This window comes from Odontesthes bonariensis, chromosome 15 (assembly GCF_027942865.1).
Source record: "Odontesthes bonariensis isolate fOdoBon6 chromosome 15, fOdoBon6.hap1, whole genome shotgun sequence".
Classification (NCBI taxonomy): Eukaryota; Metazoa; Chordata; class Actinopteri; order Atheriniformes; family Atherinopsidae; genus Odontesthes; species Odontesthes bonariensis.
Genome location: NC_134520.1, coordinates 34,760,634 through 34,777,829, shown reverse-complemented (window position 1 = coordinate 34,777,829; position 17,196 = coordinate 34,760,634). Strand labels below are relative to the sequence as shown.

The window sequence follows — 17,196 nt, the reverse complement described above, 5'->3', positions numbered from 1 at the left end:
TTCATGTTAAAGTTCTTCCAGACGGCGGAGTCGACAGAACCAAAGTCATCTGTAAACACTGCCAAGTTGAATTGTCTTCTCAGCGTAGTAGTTCCAGTCTAAAATATCACTTAAAGGCAAAACACACAACTGATAGCAGCAAGTCATTCAAGGAAACAGACAGTGGAGCGAGGCTTCTACATAAAAACTACAGAAAGATGCTGATGTTAAAAGTGTGTTTGCACAACAAATGTTATGGCACTTTCATTCATATGGCAGCACATTTAAAATAAAGCTAAATGCTAAAAGCTATACGCTACTTTTGGATTCATTTTTGGATTCTGCGTACAAATGCGATTAATCGTGATTAATCAGGGAAATCATGCGATTAATTAGACTAAACATTTTAATCGTTGCTGAGCCCTACTTTTTATCAATCAGGCTAAAATTTGGTTCACCTGCAGACTAGAAGTTTGAAAACCAAAATATATTTTACTCTCAACCGACACCGAACCGACAAAAATAATAGATTTCTTATGTTTATTTTAAATAGCGTCCACTGTCACGCCCAGAGAATCTTGTTTTTAGTTTTCATGTTTAGGTTATGCTTTTGTTTTCAGTCCATCTTTAGTTTTTGTCATGTCTTAGTTTCCCTGCACTCTGTTTATTAGTTCACTCACTTCACCTGTGTTTTTTCCCTCAGCTGCACTCACTCCCCAATCACTCTCACTCCCTATTTAGTTTCCTGCCTCCCCTTTCAGTTTTGCCAGATCTTTGTTGTTGTTGTTGCTGATAGTTCGCATGCCACGTTGCCACGACTAAGTTAAGTATTTATTCCATGTCAAGTGATTTTGTTTTTGTTCACAGCTACGTTTTTTCCGGCTCAGCCGTGTTTTATGTTGGTACTTTGTTTTTGCTATTAATAAATCAACCTTTTTTTTGTAAGTCTGCATCCGTGTCCTCCCTTCCACACCCTCAACCTGACATCAACAGCCTGAGGTTTTTATAACCTGAGTATTTAAGCTTGATAAATTTATCAGTAAAAGTGTTTTCTCTGTGATGTTTACACGAGAACTTATCAAACATTAAAAAGAGGAACATCAGGGATAATTATGGAGAATGCAGGGAGGAGTTCACAGTAATCACCACAAATATGTAAATACATCAGCTTTAACCCTTTTTCACATTCTTCTAAAATCAAACACTTTCAAAACCAGCACAAATCCACATATTTTCACATTTCCTGTCAGCTCATTTTAATTCACACCCCGTAGATTTAATTTAGATCAACCCTGAGATGGGAAAACACACTTTTATAGTTTCTCTGCTTTGAGAATAATCATCTGAAAAGGTGTTGAGTTACGAAACATTCGTATTAAACTCAGTGAAGAGTTTAAAGTGTCGGTGCAGAGTCGAGCAACAGGAACTTTGTGAAAGGGTTCACGGGGGCCAAAAGACCTCAGCTGCTGCTTCAATGAAGTGACCTCGGTCTTTGGGGGAGGTCGGTCGGAGGCAGACAAATGGAGGGAGGCAATCAATAAAGTCTAAGAGATGGATGATAAATCAGAGCTGGAAAATGTAGTTAAATTAAGTAAAAACCAGCAGCAGAATGAGACCAAAATAGCTGAGAAACTGATCCACGAATGTCTTTTTTTTTAATCATTAAGGTTGTTTTAAAGGAGAAATATAAAAAATCTGAAGGATTTTTACTCATTGAATCATCTGATTTTTATTGGTTTTGAACTTGGTTTTGAGTTTTTTCGTGTTTTATTGACTAATTGAATAAGTTAACTGAAATGTTAATAAATTAATTAATTGACACTGAAAACAGCAGCATTTCAGTTCCTAAGTCAACTTTTTAACTAACTTCTTAAATGATTTAATCTAATTTATTCTATTTTCTCTTTCCTGGACTCAATTTTTGCTGATTTCTTCTAAATTAATTATTGTAATTTAAAGCGTCTGGACGTGATCATCAGAATCAGAACCGATTCGGCTCCACTGAAGGCAAGTTATTTATTTATTTTTTAGCTAAAAGGCTAAACAAAACATGCGGAAAATAATAATCATAATAAATAGCATGTTAAAAAAGCCTTAGCTTATTTAATTGCACCGCATTTAGTAATAAATAATCACTTTTACTTCCTGTTTATGTTCTATCTTATCATTTTATAACCCTATATGTACAGATATATATACATATACACACTCATACAAACACATAGTGCAAATAGTGAGAACACCCGGTCAGAGCCCGTCTTCCTTCTTATGCCTGCAAAAAAAACATAATTTTGTTACTCTTTTTAAACACTGCTTCAGCATATAAAGATATATAAAACATATAAAGATCCACAAACTGCTAACTTCTCCAGGCACAACAGCAGTTTTGTGTCTGAATGACACTTATTTTCATGCCCAGATCTGCCATATGTTCATTATCTGCACTCTTTTACAGTTCCTGAATAGCACCATGTTTGTTTTACTCGCATTTAATGATAATTTGTTCATTTCAAACGACACAAAGAAGGATTTTTATGTTTCCGTGTTCACACACAGAATCCAGATCAGGATCTGAACGGGATCTGAAGCTGAAGAGAAACAGTTAACAGAGATGGAGCACAGATTCTCTGGATGACTGGAGCCAAACAAACCCTGAAACACAGCAACAAAAGACCACAATCCTGCTCCCCTTCCTCCATCCTGCTCCTCCTCCTTATTACCCCCACTTTCCAGAAAAAAAAGGGAGAGGAAAAAAGAGAGAAGAGTCCATTAGGTAACCCACCAACCATCTCGGTCATTAACTGGTTCCCAGTTAAAGGAGTGAAGGGGATGGGAGGGGTCACATGGTGCAGAGGCTTGTTTACCACAACAAGGGGCGACCGAGGGAGAAACGCACTGTGGAGATGGAGAGAGAGAGAGAGGCAGCTTTTCCCACCGACTCATTCACGACTGCTTTCACACGCTGTGCTGCTGACTGCCGTCACCATGGAGACGAATGGTCGACCGGGAGCTGCGACAAGACAGAGAGTTCATTTTGTCGAGCGGCTCATGTGCCGAAAACGCTAAAAAAGACAGAGATACCTGAAAACATCGTCCACATGTGGCAGGCCGGCGTAAATAAAACCAGATTACAGTGATTTAACAGTAATTTGTGTTCTTTATTCGATTGGAAAATACTACAAAGGCAGAAAGTCAACCTTGTGTCAGCAACAAGTTGCAAAATACGCGGGAAAAGTGCATGAAGAGAGTACATGATTAAAAGGAACACCCAAATCTGTCAGAAGTAACGACTTCACCACTCAGAATTCCAAAGATTTGTGGATTTACTGAATTTGTTAAAAGATTTAGAGAATCAGATTAATCTACGAGCTAAAATCCAACACGCATGAGGCTGAGTGGAAATCAGTGGGGTCAAGGAAAACACTGTCAGTGACCTAAGTTCATCTCTGCGTCCACAGTTGAAGTCAAAGCTCCACCATGAAAACAAAAAGCATGTAAAGATCCACAAAAACTGCTAACTTCTCCAGGCATGACAGCAGTTTTGTGGTCTGACCAATCAGAACATTCCGTTTGAAACTATGGACACTACATCCCATAGAGGAGATGGCACCATCTGGCTTATTGTCAACTTATTGTTCAAAAGGCAGCAACTGTGGTGGAGCAGGGTTGCATGAGTGGACATTCAGTCCTGATCCAGCCTTCATTTCTTTCTGTTTCCTTCCAAGCAGCCAGACTTTCCTGTAAACTTTCAAAGTGTCCTGATCAGCAGTTCTGCAGCTTTCTGAAGCTCTTTCAGAGTTTTTCTTTGGACATTTTCTGCTTTTCCCCCTCATCTTCAGTCCAGTCCTTGTACCTGATGTGTTTTTTCTTTGTTAAGCCACTTAACTCTGACCTATGAACCATTCAGGCAGGAAAAAGGCTCCTAACTCAAGGGATGAACCAGTGTTGTGTCCACACAGAACAGACAACTTAGCAAAGAAGCCATTTTAAACTGGATCTTTAGGCACTTTGTTCCCAGCAGCCTGTCACAGAAACACATCATTTGTTCCCATTTCTTTAGTTGCATCTATGAAAAACAGCTTCATAGTTTCAATTTCTTTTGTACATTTACGTTTAAAACTGCTTTCAGTTACCAAAAGAGTCAAATTAATAAATGAAATTCAGTTTAAAAAAAATCCTAATCCCCAAAATAATGAACGTTATCACGTCTAAAAGTAGAAAAGTAGGAAAAAAAACCCGACAATAATAAGAATTATATGTTATTCAACATCAAGAAAAAGTAAATAAGATTCAATTTAAAGCTGCTCAGAAATGAACAAACTCTGGTTCTGCCTCAGATTCTGGGTTTACGTTCATGTTGGAACATGTTTCAGTGAATCTCTGCAGCTGTTACCATGGAAACATCTGCAGATATTCACTTTAAAGCTGCTCAGAAATGAACTAACTCTGGTTCTGCCTCAGATTCTGGGTTTATGTTCATGTTGGAACATGTTTCAGTGAATCTCTGCAGCTGTTACCATGGAAACATCTGCAGATATTCCCTTTAAAGCTGCTCAGAACTGAACTAACTCTGGTTCTGACTCAGATTCTGGGTTTATGTTCATGTTGGAACATGTTTCAGTGAATCTCTGCAGCTGTTACCATGGAAACATCTGCAGATATTCACTTTAAAGCTGCTCAGAGCTGAACTAACTCTGGTTCTGACTCAGATTCTGGGTTTATGTTCATGTTGGAACATGTTTCAGTGAATCTCTGCAGCTGTTACCATGGAAACATCTGCAGATATTCACTTTAAAGCTGCTCAGAACTGAACTAACTCTGGTTCTGACTCAGATTCTGGGTTTATGTTCATGTTGGAACATGTTTCAGTGAATCTCTGCAGCTGTTACCATGGAAACATCTGCAGATATTCACTTTAAAGCTGCTCAGAACTGAACTAACTCTGGTTCTGCCTCAAATTCTGGGTTTATGTTCATGTTGGAACATGTTTCAGTGAATCTCTGCAGCTGTTACCATGGAAACATCTGCAGATATTCAATTTAAAGCTGCTCAGAACTGAACTAACTCTGGTTCTGACTCAGATTCTGGGTTTATGTTCATGTTTCAACATGTTTCAATAAATCATTTAAATGATTTCCTGTTTAATGGGAAATATGTAAAGAATGAGGAGTGACTCAAGAGCCTCACAGCAACAGGGTTGTTCTCCGTGGGTTCTCTCTTGGTACTCCGGCTTCTTCCCATCGTCCTAAAACATGAATGTCTGACCTGTCCAGGGTGTATCCTGCCTCTCGCCCAATGACAGCTGGGATAGACTCCATAGAAAATGGATGGATGGATGGATGGATAAATATCCTGTTCCAGTTTGTCTCAATCCATGTTTCCAGTAGAAACAACTGGAGGCTGGAGTGGGCGTGCTGTGGTTGTGGTTCATGATTCAGCTATAAATCAGTAAATATGGTCAATGTGGAGATATGCAGTGTGCAGCAGTTAGCTCTCTACACAACCCTCTGGCTGTGATGTGACATGATGTGGATCCTGGTTTTATCTCTTTGGGCGTTTCTGCTGCTCTGATTATGACTCTGGATCATAACTGTGTCTGAGGCCCTGACACATATGAGTTTTATGGGTTGTTTGCTTTCACACTTCATCAGTTTTTATCTTAAAGGAAGGATGCAGTCTGTGTAGAGGTCATTTCACAGCAAAAATAGAGGCCCGTTTATGAGGTTTAAAACAAACCCAACAGAAAGGCAAAGGTACCAGACCAAGCAAACGTTAAAGAAACGGAAACTTGACTTGTAGTCTGCATTTCTTTGTCACCTACTAAATTTAGACCTGAAGCCACACTGGGGGTCTATCAGCTGTAAACATGAAACTAAACAATGATATTTAAACTAAATGTTTGGTGGGAACTGAATCTGGTGGTTGTTTTGCATTCAAACTGTCCCTGAATATTGATGATGTCAATTATTTGTCACACAAAATCATTTGTTGTAGTTCATCTGAAAGTATCCAAAGGGTCTGTGAAAGTATAAATGGGTGGAAAATTTAAGAAAAGCTAAAGAAAACTAATCGTTTGGGAACATACACACACAGTCGGGAAAAAGGTTATCATGAGAAAACATAAAAAATACTAAGAGAAAATGGATTTCTGCAAGGAAAGAGCAAAAAATATCGCAATGTAACACAAAAGTACTGTGAGGGGTACAAAAGAAAAACTTCTAAACAATAAAATGTTCTGTAAGGGAACAGAAAACTTGTTCCAAGGTGACAAAACTCTACTGCAAAGACACAAGCTTTTTTTTTTGCAAAGGAAGACCAAATTTAAAGCAGGAAATAGAAAAAAAAATGCCGTAAGGGAACAGTGAAGTTTTACTGTGAGGGAACATAAAACTAAACTTAATTAGAGGGAACAAAACAGTTATTGCAAGAAAATTGAAGTTTTTCTGTGACAGAAGACAAACCTTGCTTTTAGAAAGCAAAATGTGCTCTGAGAGAAATTAAAAATTACTGTAAGGGAACACTGATGCAATCATAAAGCTTACTTTGAAGGCACTACTTTGAGGGAACAAAGACATTTTGAAGAAACAACAAACTAAAGTGAGCTAAAGGGAGCACAGAACTTTTATTGAGGGTGCAAAGCATATATAAAGAAAAACAATATTTACCATAATAAAATTAATTTGAAAAGAAACATTTAAGTATTACTTTTAGACAATAGAGAACTTATTTTGAGGGAACAAAATATATACTGCAAGGAAAAACTTAAACTTGTTTTGATGGAAGCCAAACCATAGCTATAGGGATCCAAAACCCAACGGAGCATCATTCTTTAAGACAAAACAAAACTTGAGGTCACAAAAAAACTATCGAGGAATAAAAAATTACTGTGAGGGAACACTTACATTTTACTGTTATGCAAGAAAGAAATGGGTTTTGGTGATCAATAGATATTTATAATAATCTGAAGAAAAGATTTATTAAGAGGAAGCTTTGAAGGGAACAAAATATGACTTTTTTGAGGGGACATAAAAGTTACTTTGAGGGAACAAATAGGTTTTACTGTGATGGCATACCCAACGTTCTTAGCGAAAACCAAGTATTACCTCCAAGGGGATTCAAAAGTTGTGTTTAGGGAACCAAAGAAACTATGAGGGAAACTAAATTCATTGTGAGAAAACAAAGAGGAAACACTAAAATATTAGTGTGAGGAACTGGAACTTTTTTTTTTATCAGGGATCACAATGGATAATCAGGGATGGGAAATATTACAGTAAAAGAAAATTATTCTCCTAGGGAACTCAAAACTTCTTGCTGTGCAACTAAGGGAACACAAATACTTGAAAGGGCACTTTGAACCAAATATTTCTTGCAAAACATCAAACTTGCCATCATCAACAAATCAGACTGTGTGGGTAAAAAAACTTTCAATGTGGAAATAAAAAAAACTAATTGCTCAGGACCACAGACATTTTACTGTGAGGGAACAAAATTTAAACTGTGAGGAGCAGAGGTGGGTAGTAATGAGTTACATTTACTTCGTTACATTTACTTGAGTAAGTTTTTGAAAACATTATACCTCTAGGAGTAGTTTTAAATCTCTATACTTTTTACTTTTCCTTGAGCAGATGTGTGCAGCAGAAACTGCCCTCTTACTCCGCTACATTAGGCTACAATGAGCTGGTTACTTTTCTTCTTACCTCTTTGGTATTCTACGCCTCATTATTTTTATCCCCCCGCGTACGCCTCATTTTAATGTTTTATTCTGACAGAGAGAGAGACTTCCTCCAACGGCTCTACCACCTGACTGTGTTCCACCAATCAGACGCAGCCGTGCAGTCTGGTCACGTGACCGTACTCGATCTCAGCGGCGGGACGGGTTAGCTTTAGCATTAGCAGTCGTAGCAAACAAACAAAGAAACAGATGAAAAATGTCAGAACCAACGGTGGGAAATGAAGACGCAGACGAGGCCTCATACTGAAAGCATGTTTACCTTACAAAGAGTGAGAAACAGCAGCTACATTATGTGTCTTCTGTGGCAACCAAAACAAACGCACATTTCAGCAGAAACTCAACATCTAACTTGAGGAAACATGTAGCGTTAAGTTTCCTAAACTCGTTTTCCCCCCATGAATAGGTGAATGTTTGTTTTTTAGGTTACATATGGGTTACATATGTTTTAAACATTTCCTAAGTCTCTCTTATTTTTTATTGAAGTTCTTGAATTTACCTGGAGTATTTTAATTTAAGCTATTTTGTAATTAATGAATTAATTTTAATTTATTTTATCAATTGGATGAACTCTAATCTGCCTAAAGATGATTATTTAATATTTTTGTCTGTCTGATTGAATGCTTGTGTTAACAAATAAATCAGACGTTACTCAACAGTTACTCAGTACTTGAGTAGTTTTTTCACCGAGCACTTTTTTACTCTCACTAAAGTAGATATTTGGATGACTACTTTTTACTTTTACTTGAGTCATATTATTCTAAACTAACAGTTCTTTTACTTGAGTACAATTTTTGGCTGCTCTACCCACCTCTGGTGAGGAGAACTTATACTCTGAGGAAAAACAAAACTCACTGTGGGGAACAAACTATACTGTCAGGCATAAAAGATATTGTGAGGAAATTCTAAAGTTTCACTGTTATGGAATACAAAATGTGCTTAAAGGGAACCAGTATTTGCTTTGAAAGATGACAAAACTTGCTTTAAGGGAACCAATATTTGGTTTGAAAGATGAAAAAACTTGCTTTTAGGGAACCAAATGTACTATGAGAGAACAAAAAATTATAATGTTGTCAGATCACAGATGTTTTGCCGTTAGGAAACAAAAAAAACTTGTTGTGAAGAAAGACAGAATGATCCTTTAAGGGAAAAGGATGCACTATAGATTGATAAAAGAATTGTGAGGGAACACTGACATTTTTGTGGGAGGTTACTGGGATGAAACACAAAACTTTTAGGGCACTTTCAAGGGAACAAAAGTGTTACTTTGGAGGCCCGCTCCAAAAACAAAAGCCTAAAGAGAGGCCAAACTGAGCAGTATTTGGACAGATCTTTGTAATACTGAAAGACTTCTACAACGGTCCCTATGCAGCACCAAAAAGCAGAATATTTACCTGTTTCAAAGGGTGTTTCGTCATTCTCTGCTGATGATTTTGTACATCTGTATGTTGGTAAGGTGCGGAGATGCTGCAGGTGACCAGACTTCACTTTGATGTTTTACCGTCTCTCCAGCTTGTAAATTTAAAAAGGAAATTTTTTACTGGAAGCTGAATCTTTATGCAACAAGTTACAAAACAGAGCGAGGAGGGAGGACGGGATGAATCAGAGAGAAGTGGAAAGGGTGAGGAGGGTGAGGAGGCCCTGCTCTCTTTTTGTAGCTCCCACAGAACCATCTCCAATTACAGGACAAAGGCGACTCATTCAGGCCCACAGCTCCAACACTGCAGCTTTGCATGTCTAATGAGCGCTCCACTGAATGCTAAGAGGACCCGATGAGCTGCAGAGGCCTCAGAACCCCCCCCCCCATGCACCACCTACGCACCACCCGGTCACCCCTGTACCCCTCCAGATCGGGACATCCAGCCTCGGCCTCCTCTATAATCACATCAGTCCTGATCGGTTCCACAGAAATGTCACGAGAAAGAGGAGCCAACAAAGGTTAAAACAAACAAAGTAATAAGCTTTAACTGCAGTCGATGTGAAAATACCTAAAAGCGGCATCGACTCACGGTGCTCCTGATGCCAACCGGAGGTCAGAAACTCTGTGGGAGGGTTTGGAAAGGGCAGAAAACAGGTAACAAGAATCTAGGAGGAGCTCCAGATTGGTTTGAAACAGCAGCTTTGGACTAACACATCACCCACAGAAAGGCTGCAATGATACTAAGATCAAGAGCTTATTTCCCTGTAATGAGAGATATTTCTAATGTAGGTTAAACACAACTCAAATTACAAAGAGTTCTGTTCAAACAGGAGCAGAAAAGTTGGGTTTCACAGTCCAACAGAACTGCTCAGTAGATGGTCGGATAACTTCGGGGTGCAGAAAGCGGCCTGATGTCGGATCCAAAACATTTTAATTTCCCTTGTAAATTAGAAATATAACGTTTAGCCTGATAAATCTCTCATACGTGAACACTCCTTCTGATGTGTTTTGGGTTTCCATGAATTGAACTAGCTTGAATTTAGCACAGTTTCAAGATATTTTTAATCTGAAATATTGAAATGAAAATTCGTTGTTGAAATTTGTATTGAGGCAAAAACGAAAAAATAAAGATTTACTCGCATAATGTCAATATATTGTCATTTATCAAGAAAAAAGTAAAAATATTATTAATATTTTTCATCCATTATCGGTTTATTCAAAGAAAGTTGATATTTTATTAATTTTTAGAAGGTTTCTGAAATATTTCTATTCATCTTTAAGGTAAAAAAATGTTAATAATTTTGTATTTTTTATGTAATTCAACAAATTTTTTGTAAGTTGTTAAATGCGAGATGGATTCATACAATTTAACAAAGAATTGAAATCATAATTTTGTCTCCTATTCACGGAGAAAAAGTTTTAAAAAACTTTAAAAAAGAGAAAAAATTACGTAAGAAACAAAAGGCGTATTTTGAGAATAAAGCAATTTTTAAAAATTTATGAGAAAATTTGGAAAAATTTTAAGATTTTTTGTTTTAAATCTGAATATAATTAATTGATTCACTGCTGCAGTGCTGTTTTTTTTTTATATCATAGCAATAAAATCAAAATATGGAAACATCCTGATATTCTGAGAATAAATCTAATGAATTAGCACATTAGGACACATTTTGCACATATATTTTTATTATTTTATATTTTATTATATATACATTTTTTTATTATTTATTTATTTATTGTTTTGTTTTTATTGCACTAAACAGACCAGAACAAATTCCTTGTAATGTAAAAATTACTTGGCAATAAAATCTTTTCTGATTCTGATTCTGATTTTACTTTGACAGGAAATCTGCGGTGCTTCAATGTCTCCATGTGGAGATGGAGTCTGACGGCACACAGAAGTTATTTAATCATTTATACTGGTATTGATTTCTGCCTTTTAGTCTCATTTAACCTCGTGCTTCCAACAATCAGGAGAGGTGCAGCCGAAGCGTCACAGTCATCCAGTCTGGAACAAGAAAATGATGTTAAATGGAAAAAAAGGGACTCTAAGTCAGACTGTAAACAAGCTGAAAATGTAATGAAGCTCATCTAGAAGCAGTGAAAACTCATTCAACTCCTCTCAGACTTGAGTATCTGGAACTGGAACACGAGGGGGTTTCCATTAACGCCCAGCCTTAAACAACCGGGCCGTGCTTCGTCAACACGATTCATTCTTCATCCGGGAAGCTGAGCATTCATGCTGCGATTCATGCAGGATTCTGTGGAAATGTCAGAGTTGTTCAGCAATAAATTAAAAAAAAAAGTGCATGTCAAACACCATAAATAAAGGAAATATCTTGACTTGATTGTTTCAAAGCCTAAGCTGGTGTTTAGCTTCTGTTTCCCTGCCACCGCAGGCTCGTGTGCTGGTGCCCGCCCTCAGTGTTTACTCTGAAAACAGACACGATGAACAGATCCACAGCAGCTACACCCAGCAGGCCTTCAAGTCGTTGCTCCACTGTTTGTGGTGAACACCAAAGAGCTAGAAATACCACACAGATTAACCACATGGACTCTGCTTCCTGTTTAAGTTGAGTGTTTGGTATGTGAAGCCCCCTGAGATGAATCTGATAAATCTGACCGAACACAGCTCCCTCCATAATGTTTGGGACAGAGTCCCATCTCTGCTCCTCTAAATTAAGGGGCCATGATGTTTGGGACAGGTGGCTTCCAGGTGAAAAACTAGGAAAAACCAGAATAAAACCATCAGAGACGTGGGTCAAACCTTAGGATCACCAACATCTGGAAGATCATGAAAAAGAAAGGATGCTCTGGTAGGCGGATGAAGACAGAAGAAGAATCCTCAAAGGCCCGTCCAACAGATCAGAACCATCTTCAGGAGAAAGGTGTGTCTCTGTCAGAGACGACTGTCCACAGAAGACTTCATGAACACAAACACAGAGGCTACGCTGCTACATGCTAACCGCTAGTTAGCCACAGAAACACAGAGGCTACGCTGCTACATGCTAACCGCTAGTTAGCCACAGAAACACAGAGGCTACGCTGCTACATGCTAACCGCTAGTTAGCCACAGAAACACAGAGGCTACGCTGCTACATGCTAGCCCCCCGTCTTAAGAGTAACCTGGCCAAGTTTGAAGTCTGTAGCATTAAATCTGTAGGAGGAGTTCGATCATATGCAAGGCGTAGAATCGGTCAAAAATGGCACCAAAACGCACCTTATATCCAAAATGGCCGCCTTCCTGTGGACGTGGGACCATGGCGGCCTGAGACTTTTTTGTGCGTCTGGGCATTATGAATGAGTGTACCAAATTTCGTCGTACCACGTGAAACTAACCCCATTGCGGGGACCATTTTTAAGCATCGTAGGGGGCGCTACAGAGCCAATGAGCGACTCCCAAAAAGGTGGCGCTTACAAAATTTCATGAGTTTTCGAGCACCTTTTGCAAAGAATAAGAAGAAAGAAAGAATAACTCCGACAGATACAATAGGGTCCCTGCAGTTTCACTGCTCGGTCCCTAATTAGGACCCATACTCGGATCTTGATCCAGAGGAAACCAAAAATGGGCTGAAGCCAACCAGAAGACCAAAATGGGACCAAGTTAAGAATGAAAAATTAGATCAGATACAGCAGCTGGTCCAGAACTAAACACAGTACCGAGACCGGATCCAAAAGTAACATTAATCCAACCGTGTCCATTAAACTTTCATGACTTTATGGGACTTTTATGTCCCCAGAATGCAGCCAGGACCCCACAACATTGTTTTTCTTTTACAGACCTATGTCCCCACAACGTTGGTTATACACAACTACACACATATGAAGATGAACAACCCTGAAACCAGATTAAACCATCTGAGTTTTCCCCTCTTAAACAACAGAAACATCCATCCAGCCCCCCCCCCCCCCTCTCTGAGGGCAACGATGGCGAGCCGCCACATTCCTCACCGCCAGGGAAACAACGAATCACATCACAGGAAGTCGGAGAGGAAGAAGTTGGCTAATGCTTTCCTGTTAAACACTCAAACACACACACACACACACACACACACTGAAACAGACGTACACGAAGGCCCGAAACACACAATCCCAGCCGGTCCAAACCATAATTACAGGCTGCAGATGTTCAGCAGTTAAAGTTTCACTGCAGCAGAAAGTTAGAGACCCGAGAGGACCGAGGCCGAAGGAAGATGGAGACCAGGTTTCAGGACCAGGACCGCGAACAAGACTTCGATCAGAACCGGAGGAGCAAAAATAAAACCGATAAAAGAATCCAGAACCAAATTAAAACGTCCACGAACACCTTAGTGCTTAAAGTTACTCCCTATGAATGTTTCTCTGAGTCCAGAATTAGGACCAGAACCAAATTTAGGACCCGTTTTTATCTCAGTTTGACCTTTTTTAAGGCTTCTGCTTGATGAACTAACTAACTTCCATCATTTTAAACGAGCATCAGCTGGTTATTTCTCTTTCTGTGAGTCCAGAATTAGGACCAGAACCAAATTTAAGACCAGTTTTTATCTCAGTTTGACCTTTTTTAAGGCTTCTGCTTTAAAACTAACTAACTTCCATCATTTTAAACGAGCATCAGCTGGTTATTTCTCTTTCTGTGAGTCCAGAATTAGGACCAGAACCAAATTTAAGACCAGTTTTTATCTCAGTTTGACCTTTTTTAAGGCTTCTGCTTCAGAACTAACTAACTTTCATCATTAAAAATGAGCATCAGCTGCTTATTTCTCTTTCTGTGAGTCCAGAATTAGGACCAGAACCAAATTTAAGACCAGTTTTTATCTCAGTTTGACCTTTTTTAAGGCTTCTGCTTTAAAACTAACTAACTTTCATCATTAAAAATGAGCATCAGCTGGTTATTTCTCTTTCTGTGAGTCCAGAATTAGGACCAGAACCAAATTTAAGACCAGTTTTTATCTCAGTTTGACCTTTTTTAAGGCTTCTGCTTCAGAACTAACTAACTTTCATCATTAAAAATGAGCATCAGCTGGTTATTTCTCTTTCTGTGAGTCCAGAATTAGGACCAGAACCAAATTTAAGACCAGTTTTTATCTCAGTTTGACCTTTTTTAAGGCTTCTGCTTTAAAACTAACTAACTTTCATCATTTTAAACGAGCATCAGCTGGTTATTTCTCTTTCTGTGAGTCCAGAATTAAGACCAGAACCAAATTTAAGACCAGTTTTTATCTCAGTTTGACCTTTTTTAATGCTTCTGCTTTAAAACTAACTAACTTTCATCATTTTAAACGAGCATCAGCTGGTTATTTCTCTTTCTGTGAGTCCAGAATTAGGACCAGAACCAAATTTAGGACCAATTTTTATCTCAGTTTGACCTTTTTTAAGGCTTCTGCTTTAAAACTAACTAACTTTCATCATTAAAAACGAGCATCAGCTGGTTATTTCTCTTTCTGTGAGTCCAGAATTAGGACCAGAACCAAATTTAGGACCAATTTTTATCTCAGTTTGACCTTTTTTAAGGCTTCTGCTTCAGAACTAACTAACTTTCATCATTAAAAAAGAGCATCAGCTGGTTATTTCTCTTTCTGTGAGTCCAGAATTAGGACCAGAACCAAATTTAGGACCCGTTTTTATCTCAGTTTGACCTTTTTTAAGGCTTCTGCTTTAAAACTAACTAACTTCCATCATTTTAAACGAGCATCAGCTGGTTATTTCTCTTTCTGTGAGTCCAGAATTAGGACCAGAACCAAATTTAGGACCCGTTTTTATCTCAGTTTGACCTTTTTTAAGGCTTCTGCTTTAAAACTAACTAACTTCCATCATTTTAAACGAGCATCAGCTGGTTATTTCTCTTTCTGTGAGTCCAGAATTAGAACCAGAACCAAATTTAAGACCAGTTTTTATCTCAGTTTGACCTTTTTTAAGGCTTCTGCTTTAAAACTAACTAACTTTCATCATTAAAAACGAGCGTCAGCTGGTTATTTCTCTTTCTGTGAGTTTTTTAAGGTGGATTATTTTCTGTCCTTGGCTTTTTCGGAGAGTGGTTCTGCTGCTCGTTTTCCCCATTCCCCTCCAGCCGTCGTCATGGTGACGCTCAGCTATGCAGATCCTGAATACAGTCGGCGGCTCCGAGGAAAGAGGCCTTTGTTACCCCCCCCCCCATCACCTCCTCCCTCCTCGACACTTTCTGTTCATCTCGGCTCCATTTTCGACAAACTAGAAAACTAACTGGTCACATGTCCGGTGCCCGTTTTGACTCAATGGAGATCAGGACAAGTGGAAAAATAAGTACGTTTTCTTTTAATTCTGAAGTTTGATGTATCAGGACATGAAATAATTACATCATCTGGTCTTAAAATTAGGTAAAAATATGAGATGATGTCGTTATTTACTGAACAAAAGTAAGAAACCCAAGAGCTACATCTCAGACTCTGCGGGCCTCAGTTAGCATGTTAAAGGTTAAAGGTCACCCCGAGGTCAGAAACCCAAAGAGCTACATCTCAGACTCTGCAGGCCTCAGTCAGCATGTTAAAGGTTAAAGGTCATGACAGCACAGTTAGAAAAGGTAAAGGTATATATATATATACATATCATGATATATATATATATATGTACAGTGTATAGATGTAGGAAATTAAACCAAATGTACTCGAGATGTAAAGTTTCTTGCTGTTTTTCAGGTGGTTTTTATTTGTTGTTCCCCCAGAAGCTGAAAAATTAATGTTTTTAGTGAAGTTTGTCAGGAAAACTCGGGTCTCAGGAGGCTGTTTTAAAGGTCCAAACGAGTTGGATTTAAAGTATATTCACCTGTATGAACACATAGAGCATTCAGCAGGATTGTTTTGTGCTCTGACAGCTTAGAAACTCAGAGGTTAAACTTCCTGGGAAGAAAATTCCACCATGCTTTGATGCTCCAGGATGGGAAGTCATACTTTTTTGGTATTCTCACATCTTCTCATTGAGAGCCCAGAACATGCAAAAGGAAATATAATAGGAAAGATATCGTCAGCTACCGTTATCTCTGCATTCTCACTGATTTTATGATGTATTTCCCGTGAGATTCTGACCCGTACAGACAACAGAGATGACTCCGACCATCATCATCCAACCGTTCCAGTAAGACCAGCTGACCTGCGGGTCGGGAACAATGAAGCCGCCTGAACAGGAAGTGAGGTCGCAGCGCAGACATCCCACAGAGCCCAACCCACCATGCACATCTCTCTAATAAAGACAGAAACACCATCAGTCCTCAGAGGTGTGAGCTTTTCATGACTTCCCATCCTGGAGCATCAAAGCATGGTGGAATTTTATTCCCAGGAAGTTTAACCTCTGAGTTTCTAACCTGTCAGAGCACAAAACAATCCTGCTGAATGCTCTATGTGTTCATACAGGTGAATATAGTTTAAATACAACTCGTTTGGACCTTTAAAACAGCCTCCTGAGACCCCAGTTTTCCTGACAAACTTCACTAAAAACATTCGTTTTTCAGCTTCTGGGGAAACAACAAATAAAAACCAACTGAAAAAGAGCAAAAAACTTTACATCTTGAGTACATTTGGTTTAATTTCCTACATCTATATATATCTCATGATATATATACATATATCTATATATATATCATGATATATACCTTTACATAGTTAAATCATGTCTGTGATTCAGTTAGGTTATTCATATATATGTCATATCAGAGTGGAATCAACACATTACAGAAAACACAGCAAGGTGCCCAGGTCCTGTGGCTGCAGAACCAGCCCAGATCATCAGCCCTCCACCACCGTGCTTGACAGCTGGTGTGAGGTGTTTGTGCTGATATGCTGTGTTTGGTTTCCTCCAAACGTGCTGCAGTGCATTATGGGCAATTATTAATTTTATATTCAAACTGAAAACATGAACTGAATAACTCTCAAGTCATTCAAGTCATCGTGTCTCGAGTCAAGTCAAGTGCCGAGTCTTCAACTTCCAAGTCCGAGTCGAGTCTCAAGTCTTTTATTTTTTGTCAAGTCAAGTCACAAGTCATCAAAACAGCGACTCGAGTCCAAGGCTGTGTTCGAAACCGCATACTTCTCCTACTACTCATACTGACTTTTTGAGTTAG

General features: G+C 38.7%; 1 protein-coding gene across 2 annotated transcripts in view; it reads right to left on the bottom strand.

Moving 5' to 3' along the window:
* Positions 1–9,318, bottom strand: part of dph5 (diphthamide biosynthesis 5) — a 27,733-nt gene extending 18,415 nt beyond the window's left edge. The window contains exons 1-2 of one of the 2 annotated variants that reach the window (XM_075486057.1): positions 9,103–9,318; positions 2,762–2,989 (exon numbers count right to left, since the gene is read on the bottom strand). In XM_075486057.1, the coding sequence (XP_075342172.1) occupies positions 2,762–2,922 (161 nt within the window). In that variant the 5' untranslated portion in view covers positions 2,923–2,989; positions 9,103–9,318. The remainder of the gene's footprint in view (positions 1–2,761; positions 2,990–9,102) is intronic. The other variant, XM_075486058.1, reaches the window with a different exon arrangement.
* Positions 9,319–17,196: the final 7,878 nt, after the last annotated feature.